The following is a 21,191-nucleotide window of genomic DNA, read 5'->3' on the forward strand; positions in this document are numbered from 1 at the left end:
ACTGTACAGGTTCAGCCCGAAGGATGACTCATCCCCGAGATGGCACTAGACACATTTTAATTATTGAGATTACTGCAGCCTTCGCAGCTGAGGAGATGCTGAATTATGCAGTGCTGGGAATATGGACAACAGGGAGGAGGGGAAGCATCAGAATAGGCTCCCCAGATTGGGGATTTGCAAGCGGGGTGGGTAAACTTCTGACTGGAAATCTGAATCTGGGTCCTGCTGACTGAATTGCACACCAGGGAATTTAGCTCTGACGGAGGATCTGAATGTGAGCTCTGAGATGGGTTCGTGGCATTCTGCTGCAGCTTCCTTCCGCACCCTGAAAGGTGAGCACTGCAGCACAGAGACACTGAATGCCTGATCTTCCAAGGTGCTCTGCAACCTCTGCTTTTACAGGAGAGCCTCAGAGCTGCGAACACCAGAGTGACGAACTGACCCGTCAACCACGCCCCTCCTTTGGAGCCGGACGTACGAGATCAGGCAGCTGCAGACACCAGAAAAACCCCCAACAATGCAGTGCAGTCCTGCGTGAAACGTGAACTACTACAAAAATCAAGGGAAAGCAGCATTTTCCCTCTGCAGTTAAGTTTCAAAGCTGTATTAAGTCAATGTTCAGTTGTAAACTTTTGAATGCACAACCAGACCGTTTTGTTCAGAGTTACGAACAACCTCCATTCCCGAGGTGTTTGTAACTCTGAGGTTCTACTGTATGGACTTCGTGAGGTGCTGTGGGTGGGCCCTAAGGGCTAACCCAACGGGCTCGATCCCGCCCTTTGACATTAGTGGGGATTGTGCGGAGTTATCTGAGAGCAGAATCTGGTCTGCGTGATTAGGGGCAGGGGCTGGGTGGAGGGGGTTGGGCTGGGGAGGGTGAGGCCTGTCTAAATGATGGATATATTTTGCCTGTCAATATGTAAAATTGTAGCAATTATCAACCGAGGATCTCAAAGCACTTTAGAAACATTAGCTAATCAAGCATCGTCACAGGGTCCTCTGAGACAGGTCACTCTTATGATCCCCATTTTGCAAAGTGGGAAAACTGAGGCACAGAGTGGTTAGGTGACTTGCCCAAGGTCACAGAGCAAGGCAATGGCGGAGCTGGGGGTAGCAGCTAGCAGCTGTCTCCCCGTTACTGCTCCATTCACTAGACCACATTCTCTAAGCCAGATTCTGATTTTATGTGCGCTGGTGTAAATCAGGAGTAACTCCACAAAAGAAATGCAGTGGTATTGGTGTAAAACCAGCCTCAGAGGAAAGTCAATTCTCCCAATTGCATAAAAACAAAATTCAGGTGTCTGTTTCCTTGTACAGAAATCATCATTAAAATGCCAGCATTCACCTACATTGTGATGGCTGACGTCACTGCAATGAGGCCTTGTTCTACTCCTGCAAAGAAAAATGGCACAATAATGTGCTCATAACTGTGAATAAATGTTGATACTCTCTAATGGGGATAGATAGATAGATATAGATAGATAGATGGGGTGGATGGGGATGGATAGATAGATAGATAGATATTCACTTGGTGTTGATTTCAATGGATCTATCTAGGCTGGTTTACACCATTTAAGGAGCTGACCCCATAGGTTGGCCTGGTTCAAAAATCTAATGCAATTTGCTTTCCTATAGTATGGTATGGAGAGATGACCATAGAATCACAGAATCACAGAATATCAGGGTTAGAAGGGACCTCAGGAGGTCATCTAGTCCAACCCCCTGCTCAAAGCAGGACCAATCCCCAATTTTTGCTCCAGATCCTTAAATGGCCCCCTCAAGGATTGAACTCACAACCCTGGGTTTAGCAGGCCAATGCTCAAATATGATTGATTTTTTGGTTCTCTGGCAATTTTGGAGAAAAAAGTTTCATGTCAACCTGAAAACAAATATTTTCTAACTTTTCAGCAAATAGAACAGTCAAAAAATTTCATTTCAGGTCGAACAAAAGGTTTAGTTTCACTGTCATGTTTTTTATAATAAACTTAAAGAAAAGTTTGAAAGAAAAATATTGTTCCAACCTGGAAAAAAACAAACAAACATTTTTCGGTTTCTGGATATTTTTCCCCCCCAAACTATCCAGTCAGTAAAACGGACACAAATTCTGTATCACTGAATCCGACTTCTCCCCCCCCCTCCCCCCTTGAAAAACAGTTTCAGACAAATAATGGTACGGCCTCCTCCTTGGAGTCCAGGGGAGGCGATCAGCTCAGCTAAATCTGCACGGCAATAAAAAAACCTGCAGCACCGAGTCTGAGAGCCCCGGGCAGCTGATTCGGGCTCGCAGGGCCGGGGCTGTGGGGCTAAAAAATTGCAGTGCAGGTGTTCAGACTCAGGCTGAAGCTCAGGCCCTGAGACCCTTCCCGATCGCGGGGTCTGAGAGCCCAGGCTCCAGCCCAAGCCTGGATGTCCACACTGCAATTTTATACCCCTACAAGCCTGAGCCCCTCTGAGTTAGCTGACCCGGGCCAACCACAGCTGTGCCACGGGTCTTTTCTCACAGCGTAGACATACCCCATATGCATTCCAAGAGCCCAGACAGTGCATGTGGGTTAATCCTGCCCTCGGTTACGCATTCCCACCTGCTACAGACTTCAGCAGGAGCTGGGTGCATGCAGGAATTGGCCCCCTCTCTCTATCCCAGTGGCGTTTTGTTGTACTGAGCCGGCTGTACCCACGCCCGTGGTCTCTTACCTCCTCCGTTTTTTTGACACAAGTATGGAAACCGCCAGACATTCCCCAGCCCCACCGAGTACCCGATCTGGGCCAGGATGTATTGCAGTTTGCTGTTCCACGCTGGCCGCTTCTCAGAGTCCAGATCTTCTTCCACATCCTTCTGCTTGTCCCAGGCCTCGCCCGTCATGTTCAAGACACTGCGCTTGTAGTCCACGGGCTCCTCGTGGGCCAGCAGGTCGGCCACCGATTCGGTGACATGCTCGCTGCTGTGCTCTCGCTGTGTCACTTTGCTGTTCTTAGGCATTGGGGGTTTGCTGGCTCTGCAGCCCCACGCGTCGGGAGGGGATGAGAGGGGGGCGGCAGGAGAGGCAGGCACTGGCTTTGGAGATCAGCCCCCTCAGCTCCTGTTCATCCACGGGACCTGCAAAATAGACACACCAATGGGCAATGAAAGCAAATGGTCTGTTTGGCTTTGCTGTGATGGGAGATGCACGCTTCACTCGGGAAGGGAGGGGGGTGCGGATCACCTAGTTTAGGGAGAGGCTTCACCTGGTTAGATGGGACTGCGGGTGGCCTCCGAGCTGGTGTGAGGGCCAGATGGGCTAGCCAGAGGCTTCAGGCATCTCACGGCATCAGGGACCTTCATCTGGTCCAGGTGGGCTGGCTAGGGTCTTCAATGCTAGTGGGGACCTGCACCTACTCTAGGTTGCACTGAGATATGACCCACCCCATCCTCCATTTATCTCCCCCCGGACTCCTGCTCCGATTCCACGATATTCGGTCTGCAGCCACCGCCTGCCTCCTGCAAGGCCTGACGGGCATATCCAAGGGTGGCACAATCCCTGCTCTCCTCCAGTGTCCCCCATTCCCTGGACAGCACCTTCCACATCCTGCTTGGGTTAGAGCCAAGGATGGGCACTGAAAATATTGTCCAAGACAAGAACAGGCATCAGCTGCGTTCGTGTGACAACGGCAACAGCCAGAGTTCTCTCTCTCTGCTGATGTTATCAGAGCAATTGAAAAAGCCAGGAAGCCTGTAGCTAATTCTTCCAAGGCAGTTTTACAGCAGAGAATGTCTACAGATCATCGGCAGGGTGTACAGAGGCATCGATTGTGCCTTCCCTTGGCATTGCAAAGCTGCTGCTGCTGATCATAGGATCACATCCTCAGCTACTGCGAATCAGCACAGTCCTGTTGACTTGGATGGTACTCCAGCGATCGACATCCGCTGGGAATCTGGCCCATAACGTTTCAAAGATCTATGGCGTCTGCTTCGTTTGAAATTGTTTCTTAATTAAAATGACGAGGGGGAAAGATTTTTCAAAGCAGTTTTCACCAGTGTATTTCCAGGACAGTAATGGCTGTCCGGTGTAATTGTACTGTTACAGGGAACTCCGTCTTTTGAACGAACCTGTATTCAGCAGACCTCATGTTCTGCATTGCACAGGGACCTGACCCCATACTGGTCATACATGGAAGACGGAGAAACTTAGAACCGGATACTTTCTTATTTGCATGACGAGAGCGTCTAGAAGCCCCGGCCAGGATCAGAGCCCATTGTGCTAGGTGCTGCATGGACAGAAAGGGGGAGACAGGCCCTGCCCCCAGAAGCTCACAGTCCAAATAGACAAGGCAGACAAGAGGCAGAGAGAGAGAGTGGAAGTGACGTGTCCAAGGTCACCCAGCAGGTCAGCGACAAAGCCCGGAATAGCACCCAGGGCTCGAGTCTCACTCCAGTGCCCTAGCCAGAAGCAGAGCTAGGTTTTGCAGCTAGGGGTGGCGATGGGTCTGATAGTGTGGCTGATGTGATTAGGCCCTACGATGGTGTCCCCTGAATAGATATGTAGCCTAATCACATCATAGGGCCTAATCACATCAGCCACACTATCAGAGGCTCGTTCGCCTGCACATCTACCAATGTGATATACACCATCATGTGCCAGCAATGCCCCTCTGCCATGTACATTGGTCAAACTGGACAGTCTCTACGTAAAAGAATAAATGGACACAAATCAGATGTCAAGAATTATAACATTCAAAAACCAGTCGGAGAACACTTCAATCTCTCTGGTCACTCGATTACAGACCTAAAAGTGGCAATTCTTCAATAAAAAATCTTCAAAAACAGACTCCAAGGAGAGACTGCTGAATTGGAATTCATTAGATGCATGCATTTCATAGAATCATAGAAGATTAGGGTTGGAAGAGACCTCAGGAGGTCATCTCGTCCAACCCCCTGCTCAAAACAGGACCAACACCAACTAAATCATCCGAGCCAGGGCTTTGTCAAGCCGGGACTTAAAATCCTTTAAGGAAGGAGATTCCACCACCTCCCTAGGTAACGCATTCCAGTGCTTCACCACCTTCCTAGTGAAACAGTGTTTACTAATATCCAACCTAGTCCTCCCCCACTGCACTTACAAATGCTGGTTTGAGGGTGGAGGCTGACAGCTCGTAACCCCCACGTCATAACCTCACGACCTCCAGTTTGAGAATCCCAGATCTAGTCTGACCTCTTGTCCAGCACAGGTCATTTCCCCCAGTTACCCCTGTACTGAGCCCAGTACTTGTGTTTGGCTAAAGCATCTCTTCCAGAAAGACATCCAAGCTTGGTCTGAAGATATTAGGAGATGGAAATTCCACCTGGGGAGCTTATTCCAATGGTTAATCACCCCCACTGTTAAAAATCTGTGCTTTGTTTCCAGATGGATTTTGTCTGATTCAGCATCCAGCCGCTGGTTCTTTCTCACTGTACTATCCAGCTCCCCTGCCGGCATAACTGGGTCAGGCAGCAACCCCTCTGGGCGGGCACAGTTAAAAATCAGGGCCTCCCTCCCCTGGGTGACATAACCAACCTCCAGTTCAGTTCCTGTGTGCGGCTCCTGCTCTTCCTGAGCATACACTGTACAATGAGCAGGTCCCTTTAAAAGTGGGCCATGAAGTAAGGTCATTGGCTCATAGAGCAATCAGGGATTTGTAGCAGCCTCCATGCTACTGAGTCTGCAGAAAGATTTAATCAGAGCAATCAGCAATGCATTAGACCCGACTTACAATTCATTACCCAACTGGGGGTGGGGGGGATCAGACATGAACCTGGACGTACAGCCTGCTGTATTTCTCATAAGCTGGGACAATGGCTGGCAAAATGAACAGCCCAAGCTCCTGCCGGGCTGTTAAAATCCAAAAATAAGATGGCAAATAACCCCCGAGGGAGGTCTAGCAAACAGGCTACTCGATGGGGCAGTAAGAGATCTGGGTTCTAATCCTAGCTCTGTCACTGACTCTCTGTGTGATGTCGGGCAAGTTACTTTGGGGCAGATTTTAAAGGTGTTTTGCTGCCTACCTTTAAAAAGTGAGACCTGTCCTCACTCTGTGCCTCAGTTTCCCCCCCCCCCCCTCAAATTTTGTCTGGCTTATCTATTTAGACTATAAACTCTCCAGAGCAGGGCCTGTCTCTTACTATGTGTGTATACAGTGTCTAGCACAATGCTCTTAGTTGGGGCCTTCAGGTTCTACTGTAACACCATTCAGAATAAAGCCTGGGACATGCAGCTAGTTCTTTGTGTGAACACGGGATGACACAGATATGCCTGTGAGATTAGAAGGCGATGCAGAAGAAACAGCTTTACTGCCCTGCTGGTGGGAATGAGGGACTGGTTAGCTCCCGGTAGACAGTAAATAACGCCCACCAGGACATTGGGTGACCTCAGCAGAGAGTCTCAGGGTTGAACGGGTATGGGCTACCTCTGCCCTGGTTTTGCCAGGGCCTCCATCACTGTAGTATCTGGGCACCGCTCACTCATTAATGAGAGAGATCTAGGCCAAGATTTTCCAGAGTGACCTGGGGGGGGGTGTCTCAGCCTGAGACATCGAACGGCGCCTGGTTTTCTGAGGGCAGACACTCAGCACTGTCTGAAAACCAGGCCCCTTTGACATGTCTCAAGTCAGGCACCCAAAATCACCAGGTCCTTGGGAAAAAATTGGCCAAGGTGACTTGCTTGAGGTCACACAAGCCAGACTTGGAGCCTAGATCTCCTGAGTCCCAGCTCAGTGCCTTAACTGCAAGCCCATCCATCTTACAACACTGCTCAAGGACTGAGAGGAAAGGATTGTTGGCCTGACTCCGGTTGCTATGGGGCAGCGAAGTGTCCACCCTTCACAAACACCATCACCACCTGGGATCTTTACCAAAGAGACCAAAGACAGGGCGGCCCAGGGTTTCTGACCCTTCTTCTCACCCTCTGGAGGATGGTTCCCTCCAGGCAGGGCTGAGGCACATGGGCAGGAGTGGGAGGAAGCTTGTACTGCTGGGACTCCATGTTCTGTGGATAAACGGGAGGGTTGATTCTCCAGAGCTGTTAACCTGACCCCTTTCACAAGCACTAAATGATCCATCACATCAGTCTTGCAAAACTTGGACATCACCTGTTCCTTTCAATGAGCCTGCTGTCTCATTTCTATGGTGTCCCCCTCTCTTTAGGAATTCAAGGCAGGAACTACTAGGATTTTTCCCTCCCCTCCTCTTTCCTGCTGCTTCATTCACAAGCAATTTGGAGATAGAAATTCTGGGAAACTCCTTCTACCAGCCCTCCAATCAGAGCTATGCCCTGGAGCCCTGGCAGTTGCTGCCTGAAATTGACAGCCAGGAAAGCTAGCCGTTTCTTGGATTGGTTTCTGCCATCTGGCTATGGTGAGGGAAAATAATCAGAAGAGCTCTGTGGTCTGCCGGGTAACTCACACAAATATAAGTGAATGTTCTTATCAGCTGCATGCGCCAGAAAGTGATGCCATTAAACAAAGAGGGACAAATCCACCGACTGTAGCTGAGTTACTCCCGGGACATTTGGCCCAGAGTTTTCAAGTGATCACCTCCCAGGGCTGTGCAACTTCAGAGAACCTGGTGAACCTGGGTGCCTAAGGAAGGCTGCTTAGTTCTACATCTGGATGCCACACCAGGGCGCCAACTGGTGAAGCTGGGTGCCCTAAATTATACACCAACTTGGGCAGCAAGCTGGGCTCTGCTATGCTGCTTTGTTGCTGCAAAGAAACCGTAAACCCAGCTTTGAGGATTTCCTGGCATATTCCCTCGTGCGAGAGAATCCTCCGTAAGGGCAGGGCCACCACAGAAGCTCCTGAGTCATCCCCCAGTTCTGGCCCATGGCTCAGAGGACACAGCTGATAGAAAGGGACGGTCTCTATGCCTAGTGGATAGAGCACCAAACTGGTACTCAACAGACCTGCGTTCCATTCCTGGCTCTGCCACTAGCCTGTTGGGTGACCTTGCGCAAGTCACCTCCCCTCTCTGTGCCTCAGTTTCTCCATCTGTCAAATGGAGATAATGAGACTGATCTTCTTTGTCAAGAGCTTTGATATCTGCTGATGAAAAGTGCTAGATAAGAGTATTATCATTATTTATTATGCCCTGGTGATCCCTAGGCATCCAAATAGCCCCTTAAGGGTATAAGAGACACAAGGTGGGTGAGGTAATCTCTTTTACTGGACCAACTTCTGTTGGTGAAAGAGACACATTTCTGAGTTACACAGTGACCTGAAGAAGAGCTCTGTGTAGTTCAAAAACTTGTCTCTTTCACCAACAGAAGTTGGTCCAATAAAAGAGATTACCTCACCCACCTTGTCTCACTAATGTCCTGGGACCAACACAGTTACAAGAACACTGCAAACAAGCTTCAGGCTATAGGCAGCTGGAATAAGTTAGAGCAGCCTTTGGGCTGTTCTGAAACACGCAGGGCGTGGAGAGAAGAGTGCTTGATCTGGCAGTTGGCAGATCCTGGAATCAAATGCGAGAAAAGATAGCATAAAACCCCTCCCTGCCTGGGCAGCTGCAGAAAGGCAGAACTCCAAGCCTTGGATGTATGGTGGGGTCCACCATCGTATTGCTCTATGCACAAAGCTCCCCACACTGCTGCTTGCTGCCACTCCCATCCCCTCCTTACCTTGCCCCATCTTTCGGGCTCAGATACAGTCACATAAAACAAATCCTGTTGAGATCAATGGAAAGATACCGAAGGATTTCACTGGGCTTTAGAATCAGGCTCCTATCTATTCTTTCAACGCTGTAGATAGAGGAAATGTTTCTACCTGACCCTGTGTTAATCATGATGAGTGCCATGTGCCTAAGGGTTCATGGCACTCATCTCAGCATAGGATGCTCCTTTTGCAGGCAATTTTTCAGCTGTAGTAACTGCCATGGGGTTGAGAGATATTGGCATGAATGGCGCGTTATTATACAATTAAACTATTGTATCAATCTTGACAGAATATTTAAACGGCTTCACGGTATCATTTTAGGAGACTCCTGATCCACCAGAGCCTAGAGATCTGACACTGTAGCCTAGCAACGGATGCAGAGTGCAGCTTAAAATAGCTTTTCTAATAGAAGCAGGAACAGAGCCGGTGAACTGTGAGCTTTCTTAAGGGGGAGAAATAATGAGGTGAAAGGAAACAAAACTGTCGGAAAATTGCTCCTTGCCAAGGGCCTATTAGAATCATAGAATCATAGAATATAAGGGTTGGAAGGGACCCCAGAAGGTCATCTAGTCCAACCCCCTGCTCGAAGCAGGACCAATTCCCAGTTAAATCATCCCAGCCAGGGCTTTGTCAAGCCTGACCTTAAAAACCTCTAAGGAAGGAGATTCTACCACCTCCCTAGGTAACGCATTCCAGTGTTTCACCACCCTCTTAGTGAAAAAGTTTTTCCTAATATCCAATCTAAACCTCCCCCACTGCAGCTTGAGACCATTACTCCTCGTTCTGTCATCTGCTACCATTGAGAACAGTCTAGAGCCATCCTCTTTGGAACCCCCTCTCAGGTAGTTGAAAGCAGCTATCAAATCCCCCCTCATTCTTCTCTTCTGTAGGCTAAACAATCCCAGCTCCCTCAGCCTCTCCTCATAACTCATGTGTTCCAGACCCCTAATCATTTTTGTTGCCCTTCGCTGGACTCTCTCCAATTTATCCACATCCTTCTTGAAGTGTGGGGCCCAAAACTGGACACAGTACTCCAGATGAGGCCTCACCAATGTCGAATAGAGGGGAACGATCACGTCCCTCGATCTGCTCGCTATGCCCCTACTTATACTATACTTATACTTATTCCCCCACCGTGCTGCTCTTTAACCCTTTCAGCAAGTCTTTGGCAGCTCTTCAGGAGTTCGGCCACTGTCTGACCTGTCGTCCTCGGCTTCTAAGTCATCTTGGGTCAAATGATGAGATCTTTGCTCCGCCCTCAGTCAGGGAAAATCTGTGCCATTTTCAGTGGACATTTGTCTAAATAAAGAGACATTTGCCTGAAAACTACGTAATGACTTCCTATTAAAATATATGATGTGGTTCTCCTTTCACTCACCCTGATGCAAATGAGGAGCGACTCCATTGGGACAACTTCCTGCCTCGCTCACGCCAGTGTAAATCAGGAGCAATGCCACTGAAATCAATCGAGTTACACTGGTGTAAGCAAGAGGAGAATCAGACCTGTGAAGTAGAAAGGACTGACCAGGAAGTCATACAGGAGTGGATGGCAGTGCTGTCCTTGGTGCTGAAATGTGCCCGTGGGCTCCAGCGTTAGCTGCAGAACAGGGAGGGAGCCTGAAAAGTGAGATCCTTTCATACAGGGCTAACCAAATTTTGCCTGACTGAATGGCCTGTTGGGAGAACCCTGAGGGCAGCACCTAACCCACACAGATTTCAGCCGTCCTCCTCTTTAACATGAAATTCCCCAGCTCTTTGCTTCCAGTCTTGCCATATTCGACTAGAAGCACTTCTGGGTGTCACTGCTTTCCGATTTTAAAAACGGGTGTCATAAATCAGGGACCTGGATCTGATTTCACCCACACCAGTGTAAATCAGAAAGAGCTGTATTAAAGTCAACATGGCTACGTGGGCCAAATTCTCCGCTCAGTTACACTACTGCAACCCCACGGACATCAAGGGAGCATAGCAGAGAAGAGAATTTGGCCAAACACCATTGTGAGATCAGGATCAGGCCTAAAGTGCACCCCATCCATTCCCAGCATGCTCAGCATCCCAAAGGGCTGGATCCAAGGCCTACTGACGCCAGCCGGATCCTTTCCATTGACTCCAGGCTCAAAGACCAGACTCCCTTAATTTGAAAGTGCATTTCAATTCCAGCATTGCCACCACTGTTGATTGAAAAGGGATTTAATCAAAAATTCATCTTCCAAAACAAACAAACAAACAGATAAAGACAAATCTGATCAGCTGACAAACATGAGCCTTTCTGTTCTGATTTGCTATAGAAAGCCCACGTTACTGACAGATGGGGACTTTGCTTACTCAGGCCTTGCAGCATTAATTTTCCTAAAATGTGCACGTTCTCTCTCTTTAGAAGAAAGATGAGGGCATTTCTAGCTCTCGGGTTGCAGTAATCGCACTTGAATGGCTCAGTGCTTGCCGCATATTTGCAGTAATATTTCACACATAACGGTTGTGCTGGTTTTTCTGTCATCTGCCTATGGAAATGGACCTATTTGGAGACAGGACAGTAGAATTCCCCGTGGCAAGGCTGAGAGAATTTGCCAGCTAAAGGCGGTTCCGGTGCCATGGGCAGAATCCCTAAAGGACTCATCAGAGAGCATATTCTCATTGCATATCCATGTCACATGATTAAAGATTGCTGGGCCAGATCCATCAACAGTGTAACCTCACTGAAGTAGATGGAATTATGCTTGGGATGAATTTGCATGTGTATCATACAGGCCCACCTACCTTTGTCCCTTGGATCTGCTCTGTCCACGTGAGTCTGCTAAGTTACTTGTTGCTTAGTATTATTAGACACCTGTACTGTTCGATATTATGCACACCCAGTTATATGTTGTGGCTGCCTTTGTGCTGATAGTTTTACTCCAATAAATTGTACATGGTGCTGGAGCTGAAAAAAGCATTTTTACCATCCAGAAATATAGATAATGGAACAATGTGTAACTCCTATTGTATACCCCTCTCTAGCATCCTCCCTGCAAAAGGGGCAGCCTGGAGTCCAATTCCTGTTGGAAGACCATAGGAATTGGGCACCTACCTCCCATTTGTGCCTTTGAAAATCTCCCTCCAGGACTGTAAATAAAGCATAGCTATGCAAATAATGTAGCCCACAACATATGTATATTCAAACAGGAACACAGGGGCCATCATGCCAGAACAGACCCGGGGGGCCTGTATCTCATCTCTAGCAGTGACCAGTATCAAATGCTTCGGAGCAAGGTGGAAGAAACCCTGCAGAAGCAGTGATGGGATCCTCTGTCCCCAGGAAAAGTGTCTTCCTAACCCTAATATCCAAGGTCTGATTAAAGCCTCCAAGCAAAGAAATTCAGAACATAAAAGTGAAGATAGGGTCAGCAGTGACTTTGGGAACATGGCACCTTCTCACTCAAGGGATCTTCTCCCTGATGGGATTCAGTCTATTCCAATGGACTGGAAAGAAATTCAGCTTGACTGTCAGAGTCCAGCTGGGACTCTGAAGGCCTAGCAGTTAGAAAAGTGACCTTATTTCTAATAATAACTTTCAGTAGGAGTTAGGCAACTAACTACCTTTGAGGATCTGGACCATAGAGCTTAAGCAGTGGCATCAGTATTATGCTGGCCCTCCAAACAGGGGTGAATTTCACCCTCTGTGAGTATGTTTGGTATAGAATTAAATAACATGAGCCATTTTCATAGTTAATACCCAGAATGGACCTGTCTTTTAAGAAACTGAAATCCCACCTTCAACCAGGAAATTGCAATATAGGGGCCTGATCCAAAACTCATTGAAAAAATCCCACTGACTTCACGGCGGTTGGATCAGGCCCTAAAGGCACAGGATGCAGGGTTACCTGGTGTCTGAGGACTCCTGGGGTACCTAGGTGCTGACAGCGAGCAGGAGCGGCTTACACTGTCCTAGCTCTATGGACAGCCAGAGGGTACCAGTATCTATGGGTATGTCTACCCTGCCACTAAATACCCACAGAGTCAGCTGATTTGGGATTACAGGTCTCGGGCTAAGGGGCGGTTTAATTGAGGCATAGACGTCCAGGCTAAGGCTGGAGTCTGAGCTCTCGGACCTTCCCCCAGCACGGAGTTCCAGATCCCACACTCCGGCCTGAGCATCTACACTGCAATTAAACAGCCCCTTAGCCCTGTCCAGCTGCGGGTGTTTAACTGCACTGTAGACATACCCAATGGGACCCACTCTGGTGCCTTCCATCCGCCTGAAATGCGAACGTTTACAACGGAACGTGCTCCCCAAAGTAGCTGCCCAAGGACTAGAGGCTTCTGGGCAAGGCACTAAGGGCTTTGAACTGTTCTCACAACACTGACGCCGCGTGTACCAGTTTAACGAGCCCCATTAAGCCAGGCTTCCTGCTCGGTTATGAATTGTTTAGTAGACGAGGGAGTTGCTGTGCTGTGTGTTGCCTCCCTGGGTTTCTCCGGGCAGTTGCCAGAGATCTATGTAATGCTGGCTCAGCGTTCTGACAACAGCCGCATGTCGGGATGGGCCACTGCCTGATGGGATAATGCGGCCCACCTGACATGGGAGGCAGCACGGATTACAGCAGCCCCTCCGACCTGCGCATGGGCGAGTTATTGGAAACAAATTAAAACCTTGGGCCCGGAAAACTCCTCTGGCATTGCTGTGGAGTAGGCCACTTTTCTCCAAACCCTTTCCAGACCCTTCTGCTTCAGCATGCTACTAATAATACTGAGCCCCTTATCCACTGCAGATCTCCAAAGCATTTTACAAAGGAAAGTATCACGGGCTCCATTCTACATGTGGGGAAACTGAGGCATGGAGGAAGGTCACATGGTGAATTTGTGGCAGAGCTGGGAATGACATCAAGGTTGCGTGACTCCCAGGCTACTGCCTTGCCCCTCAAACCACCTGCCCACTCCATGCCGCCTCCTCTCCTCATCCCACCTTGCCCCAGTGGCAGCCTCATTCCTCCCAGGTTCCAGAAGCCTCGGAGATGACCAGGGAGAGGACATCTGTCCCTGGGGGGTATCCTGCCTCTGCCAGGCAAAGTGTTCAGCTATCGAGGCCTAGAAATCCAGCATGCTTGTGCACCCATAGAAAGGAGTCTTGTAACCAGCTGTGCACTGACAATCGCTAGCATTTGAATAAGCCCATGGTGTGTTCCCGGACAGCCTCTAGGGGCAAGAGATATTTCAAAATAGGAGGAGAATAACTATATTTAGCACCTATCATCAGTATGGACAGGGCCCCCAGCATCCCTGCTTAATGTGTTTCTATTCCCAACACCCCAGGGAGATACAGCATGGCTATTATCCCCACTATCCAGAGGGAGGAAACTGAGGCACAGAGATACCAAGGGACCCACCCACGGTCACACAGGGAGCCAGTGACAGAGCTGGGGTTTGAACCCAGGTCTTCCGTATCCCAGGTTAGCACTCTAACAACTGGACCATCCTTCCTCTCTTACCCAGCCCCATCTTCAAAGCTCTATATGGACACATATGGATTCACCCTCCCAGCGCCCCTGTGAGCTTGGCAAGCCAGAGTCATTATTCCCACTTTGCAGATGGAGGAAACAGAGGCCCAGAGACCCGCTCAATGTTACAGAGAGGAGCCAGCATCAGAGCTGAGCTTAGATTGTAGGAGTGTGATAGGAATTGAACAAGGAGTCGAGGAATTAGACTCATGAAAGTTCCAGGAGTGTGTGTCCCCTCTTAGGGAACCAACCCTGGAGCTCTTTACTCAGTCCACACTCAGGCAAAACTCTCATTGACTATAATGGGGGTTTGCCTGAATAAGAGGCTGATTAAAAACTTCTGGGCACAGTCACCTTCTCCTAAATGAAAACCAGCTGGAGGAAGCAAAGGGGGAGGAAATCACTGTGAGACATCTCCCCCCCCCCCCCGTTGTTTTTGTCATGGGTTCCCCCTCCGCAGAGCAGGCTGCAGGGGATCTGCACAGATTCTGGGGACCAGTAGAAAGCCAGACCCATTGGCATGGAAGGCCCCACACTTCAGCTTCATGTCCCACTCCACTCTGCTTCCTAGTAGCATGGCTCCATTGCGTGTGCCCATAACTCAGATCAGTCACTGACCTTATTCGGAAGGGAGGCAAGCCATTTTTCAAGATCAGGAAGAACTGAGCGATGCGATTTTTTGCCAGGCAGATTTTATTTGGGGCCCACTGGGCTTTGACGCTGCCTCTTTAAGCCTGTGACTCCTGCTGGGCACAAGCCAGCATGCAAACTTGTTCCCAGCTCTCTCGGAGAATGATAGGCACTGCCAGAAAATGTCAGCCCCAAGCTAGGCTGAAGGGAAACAGATCAAAGCAGCAAAAGGCATTTTTAATAAGGACATTAGGGCCTGACCCTTTGGTGCTTTGCCATTGAGTTGCATGGCTGCAGGATCAGGCCCTAAACGCTGACTGAATGGGTTTATCAAGGTTTAAAGAGGAAGCCATTGATGCAGAGGGGAGTTTTAATTGGCCTTGCTCCCTTTGTACCAAGGGGCTACATTTCCAGAATGTCGGCCTCCTTTTTGGCACCTGCCAAAATGTGCATTTTATGCTCCCAGATGCTACAGCAATGGGCAGCAACGAAAAACCCAAAGCTAGATTTTTGCCTCCAAGTTGAACTCTGGGTGCAAATATGAGTGGTCTCCCCTCTACGAATTGTGCACGAAGATGGGCTGGTCAGAGATGCAAATGCTTAGACTTGCGCCCACCATTTATGGTGCAGGGACATGTGCTCGAGTGGCATGCATACCCACAAAAAGAGAAGCCAGGCCTCAGCTCTTTTACAAAATGTCCCCCTTATGTCTTGTAGCGACTACTGCCCACATCTGTCCTCTCTCGCTTCACCGTGCGGAGCTGTCCGGTACCTCTCCTTGTGATACCAGAGTCTGGCTTCTCAGCCGGCATAAATAAAATGAATGCAGTGGTGATAAGCTAATTTATATCAGTGGAGTCTCTGGCCCCAGGATATTTAATGCACTAAGAAACAGCTTTTATTTTTCAGAATTTCCCATTGCAACGCTGAGTGCCTCAAGCACCTTTCCTCAGAGGATCTCAAAGGGTGGGGTACGTGCTATTGGAAATACCCACGTTCATTTCCTTCGCTCCCCGTACAAATGTTGCTAGGGGATAGGAAACATTCACATACTAACAGTCCCATTCTCTATTGGGGAAACTGAGGCACAGAGCAGTGAGGTGACTTGCTCAGGGTCATGCAGTGAGTCAGGGACAGGGTAGAGAAGAGACCCCAGGAGGCCTGACTCCTCACAGACCTCTGCTGTAATCGCTAAACCACGTTCATTTGGCTCCCAGATGAATGCTGTGCAGCTCCAGGGTTCAACTCTCCAAAGGCTGGATCCAGAGGCCAGAAGGTGACCATGAAAACCCAAGAGTCACTTTATCAAGGCAGCAGGAAAGGGAAGATCAAGGACACAAGGGACCAGGAAGTGTCCGCACTGGGTAAGGCCCCGGTTATCTGTGGTGGATATGGACCCCACTCCCTCCTTATCCACCCCAGGTCTCCCTATCTATTGTTTGTACTGCAGCAGCACCTAGAGGTTTCAACCAAGATCAGCGCCGCATGGTGCCAGGTGCTGGGCAGGCGCAAGAGAAGAGAGAGTACCTGCCCCGAAGAGCTTCCGCTCTAAATAGAGGAGAGAAAGGGTGACTGACCCCAGTTTCACAGATGGGAAATTGAAGCAAAGAGATTAAATCAATGTTGTCAGGAGCCTAAATATCTTTGAGGAGCTGGGCCTGAGTGACTTGTGCAAGGTCACACAGAGAGTCTATGGCAGTGTAGCAAACTGAACCTCAGTTCCACGAGTGCTAACCACAAGCTCTGCCTCCCTCTCAAAAAGCAAACACTATGGGCTAGGTCATGAGACTAGCACTGCAGAGTCATGTGTTCAAGTCCCAACTGTGCCACAGACTCAGCGGGTGACCTTGGGCAAATCACTTAATCTACCCAGTGCCATAGCTTCCCAGCCATGGAATGCAGCTAATCCTTCCTTTCCTCATGGGGGAGGGAGGTCACGAGGACAAAATCCATTGCTGATTCGAAGGTGCCCAGATACTACAGTGATGAGAGCTAGATGGGGGCGGGGTCATTGTGCACACACAGGTACAGGGGATTGTTGCATCCAAACTGCACCATGCGGTCCCGAGAGGAGAATTTCACCCGGATTGTGGAAGTGAATCATCTCCTGGCACTGCTTTTACTGCACATCCCCTGGTCTCCTCTCTCTCAGAGCAACCGTGCGTACAATCCAAGCCACATCACTTCTCCAACCAGACAACGACAAAGGCTGCTGCTCTCAGGGATGCCAGGCTCCAGATCTGAGCTTCCCTCCTAGCTGGCCCTGTTGGAACACTTTGCCATGTGGACTCATTAGGGTTTCTCCCCTCACCCCCAGACCATCTGTGCTAATTAGTTACATTTAACCACAGGACAAAAAAAATGACACACCGACTTCTAGTGTGACTCAATCAAAACAAATGGCGGGCACACTCTGTCCCCCATTGCGGGGTGAGTGTGTTAGTTGATTTACACTGACTCACCAGGAAAGCCAGGGCTCCAGGCAGGCTTGCCAGCTTTAGCAGCGGCAGGGGATGGCTTAGCTACCATCAGGTGCACCTAAGCCACTAGGCTGAAACTGGGAGCTCAAATCTCAAGAGGAACAAACCATCCTTCTGAGGTGGATCAGCTGTGTACCTGGTGGGCAGGGTGCGGGGCTGGGGTTTCCAAAGAGAATTAGGCACTCAGAGCCTGATTCTTTCTTGCCCAGTCACTTGCCCCAGGGCAGAGGGGGGATAAAATGTTACCATTCTGATTGGATAGCAGCTTACATTCACTTTGCCCTGAGGCATCCGACCTTCACATATGACAGGCCTATAAATACCTGGAGAGATTTAAACAATGAAATCCTGTGTACTCTGTGTGGATGTTACTAATGATGCTATGGCACTTTAGCTAACAGTCGGGGCGTGGTCGGCAAAACCTTCCCACATGCTTTGAGTTCCTGCTCCACTAACCAGGTGGCTGCATTTCATTGCATATGCCCTGATTTGGGATGCAAGGTGCTACCATGTAAAATAATATTCTTAGCTCTTTACCAAGAGTCCATTGAATTAAGTCCTCAGGAGCCCAGAAGGGGAAGTTATAAAGGAGTATCTCAATGTTTAACATCCCATAACAACATTCGGAGAAGGGGAAATTTCATACTTCATTGGTCAGGAAGCGTCTGGACAAGTTTAATCATCTGATTTGGTCTCCTTTCTTCTCTCATTTGGTAATATGCAAACATACATCAGCTGCAACAATGTGACACTGAATTTGAAGCCAGTTAGAGCCAATGATCACATGATTCCTTGCACACGGCAAGCTTTATTACTCTCACAAGATGATATTTTTCCAGCTGGAGCAGAGGAGTGCTCCCTCCCCAGTTAACAGCACTAACTTCAGATTAATGAACCTACCCTGACAGCAAACTCCTCCTGGAAAACAGCATGTGAACGGAGTTCTAACACAGCTAATGCATCTCAAATCACAGCTTCCTCATTTCAGATCATCTTCGCCTATTGTAACACAATGAACCTCTTCATGTGTAAACAGTAATGGCCAGACTGATCTAACTCACACTGGAGTAATTTCAGAGCATCTCCACTGAACTCAATAGAATTACCGCGGATTTATGAAGGTCTACCTGATTGCAATAGGCCAGATTCTGACCTTACAATGGGTTTACATTGATGTGACCCCGGTGGAGCAAATTCTCCTCTCAGACTGGTATAAGTCTAGAATGACCCTGGAGTTAATGGTATATTCCAGATTTACACCAGGAAAGGTGAAAGCAGCCTTTGGGCTACTGACATCAGTGAAACTGCTCCTGATTTACACTGGAGCATGGTCGATCAGAACCAGGCCCAGCAGTTTGGTCTCCTTTCAGTCAATGACCTTACAGTTCTCAGAGACTTTAAGGCCAGAAGGGACCAACATGATCATCCAGTCTGACCTCCTGCACATTGCAGGCCACAGAGCCTCATCCACCCACTCCTGTAATAGACCCAGTTAAACCAGAGTCCAGCATTCCTGACCTATTCACACCATGTTCCGCGAGATACTTTCCAAGCCACACCTAAGCCAAGTGATTTTTTAAATCACAGAACCATAGAAATGTAGGACTGGAAGGAACTTTGAGAGGATATTAAGTCCAGCCCCCTGGGCCAAGGAAGGATCAAATAAACCTAGATCATCCCTGACATCCATCCTGCTCTTAAAAACCTCCAATAAAGGGGTTTCCACAACCTCCCTTGGAAGCCTTCAACTGCCTTTATAGTTAGAAAGGTTTTCCTAAAATCTAACCTAAATCTCCCTTGCTGCAGATTACACCCGTTACTTCTTGAATTTCTACTTTCACCATGTCTGTGTAAACTCAAATGCTCGTCTCTCTCACCAACAGAAGCTGGTCCAATACATGATACCACCTCACCTGCCTTAGCCACTCCCAACCATCAATTCCCAGACCCAGGTGGGTTAGCCGGGGTGTGGAAGCAAGCATCAGATCTTCAGCTTTTAAGCAGGGCCGCGCTCTTCAGCGGGTGCAAGCCATTGTAGCTTAACCCAAGGCAATGGCGCTCTGCTGATTTACAGCAGCTGAGGATCTGGCCCAGGATGTGAGACCCAGAGGAACATGTGTCCTTGGGAGTGCCCAGTGATTTACTGAAAAGCACAAATGCAGGAGGGGAAATGAGCCATCCCTGCACCTCCTGGCATCTTTAATCCGACAAACACACACATATTACTGCCAATTTTCTGGCCCCCCTCCCCAATAAGACTCCTGCTCTGAATGCACAGCATGCATATAAATAACTAAATACAACTCAAGGGCTGGAAATTAAATATTCATTATGGTAGCGTGTGCTTTCTGCCTGCCTTCTCAATGTTACAGTCAAGGTCACACTGGCAAGCCTGGAGCCTGTATGTAGTTCAGCAGAGGCATTTAGGAATTTGCAGGGTTGTTTCCTGATGCTGAGTTGTGGATTCCACTCAGACCCACCAGAGGTACCAGCCAGCTTGCCCCAGCTACTGCAAAAAAGATTTACTCTTTTACATCACTCTTTCTTTCTGACTTTTTCAACCATTCCTTCCTGGGTAACTGCTCAGAGCCTTGTCCTTTGTGGATATTTTTAGATTCCAGCTGACCCTTATTTCCTTTCTCTCCCTCCCCACCCCCTTAAACCATCCCCTCCCTGATTTCCTTCTCCCCAAAGAGGTCAGATCCCCACTTCAGCACCGTAGCCTAGCAACTGGGGTGGAGGCGGGTTGTAATGGTGGAATAAAACAGGCGATCGCCTGTCTGAAGAGATGCTCCCTGGGAAGGGGGGAGAGGAAACCCACCGAGGGGAAGTTGCGGCGATACAGGTCATTGTAAGAGACAAAAAGCCCAGGCACTTACTGATCTTGTAGTATAAGGAGGAGGTGAGTCTTACCTCTCTCCCTCGGATGCTGCCCAGCTGTTGCGGGGTGAGCAGAGAGCTCCTCGGGGATGCGGGCAGGCGATCAGAGTGGGAGATCTTAGCTGGGCTCTCCCACGCCCTGGCGCCCACACTGGCCCAGCACCGGTGCAACTGACCAGCTCCTGAGCTTGGAAATTGACCTGCAGCGCGGCGCGTTCTGACGCACGGATGAAACTCCCCAGATCTCGGCGCGGGGCTTGGACCCAACCTCACTCCTCCCGGGGCGGCAGCTGGTCCACGCTGTTACCTTCCCCGCTGCAGGAAGCTGGACGGCTCCGGTCCGCGGCGGCTCGGTGGAAAGTGCGAGCAGATCCCGCTCCGCTCTGCTCAGCCCGCGTGGAGACACCTCCACATCCCCGCCTCCGCTCCGCGGATGCTCAGCGCCCTGTGCAAGGTCGGTCACATCCCCCTGGGTCTCAGAGCGACTTGCCGGAGAGCCAGCTACCTCTCTGCCTGCGCCCGGATCTGCTCCTGCCCCGAGACGACCAGCCACAGGCTGGGTGAGCGCTGCTTTCTCTCTCAAGGAAAGGGGGGACACAATCTTTTAGCTGGGAGGGGGTGACGCAGGCTTGAGTCACTTGGAGATGCACGTCAGTGAGAAGCGCTGGGCTAGGGGACAAGATCGGCTGAGAAGTGGGCTGGAGACACCAGTGCGTGGGAGCGAAATCCACCCTTCTGAGATCAGGGAGGCGTCCCGCTGGAGCTCTATGGCTTGTTCATAAATAGCCCCCCCCCCAGTCCAAAACGATTTGGCTGGGCTGTTGCACAAGAACATGAATTTGCGGCGCCAGAGCTTTGAGCCTGGTATCCTGCCTTCAGCTGAGGTCAACGCCTGATGCTTCCCAGAAAGGCAGAACCTTCCCCTCCTGCATTGGGGCAGCTTTGCACATGGAGCCCTTCCTGATCACTGTGGGAACAAACAGTTTCTGCCCTGAAACATCAGGCTAGATTGCCACTAGCTTGTCATGATGACAATGTTGCGGGGCTCTAGGGCCTTTTACCT

The 21,191-nt window shown here is 49.5% G+C and overlaps 1 protein-coding gene across 2 annotated transcripts in view; it reads right to left on the reverse strand.

Annotated features, from left to right (window-relative positions):
• SLC6A17 (solute carrier family 6 member 17) overlaps positions 1–20,707 on the reverse strand; it is a 44,370-nt gene extending 23,663 nt beyond the window's left edge. The window contains exons 1-2 of one of the 2 annotated variants that reach the window (XM_048826526.2): positions 20,128–20,707; positions 2,695–3,097 (exon numbers count right to left, since the gene is read on the reverse strand). In XM_048826526.2, the coding sequence (XP_048682483.2) occupies positions 2,695–2,980 (286 nt within the window). In that variant the 5' untranslated portion in view covers positions 2,981–3,097; positions 20,128–20,707. The remainder of the gene's footprint in view (positions 1–2,694; positions 3,098–20,127) is intronic. The other variant, XM_048826525.2, reaches the window with a different exon arrangement.
• Positions 20,708–21,191: the final 484 nt, after the last annotated feature.

Source organism: Caretta caretta, chromosome 21, assembly GCF_965140235.1.
Source record: "Caretta caretta isolate rCarCar2 chromosome 21, rCarCar1.hap1, whole genome shotgun sequence".
Taxonomy (NCBI): domain Eukaryota; kingdom Metazoa; phylum Chordata; order Testudines; family Cheloniidae; genus Caretta; species Caretta caretta.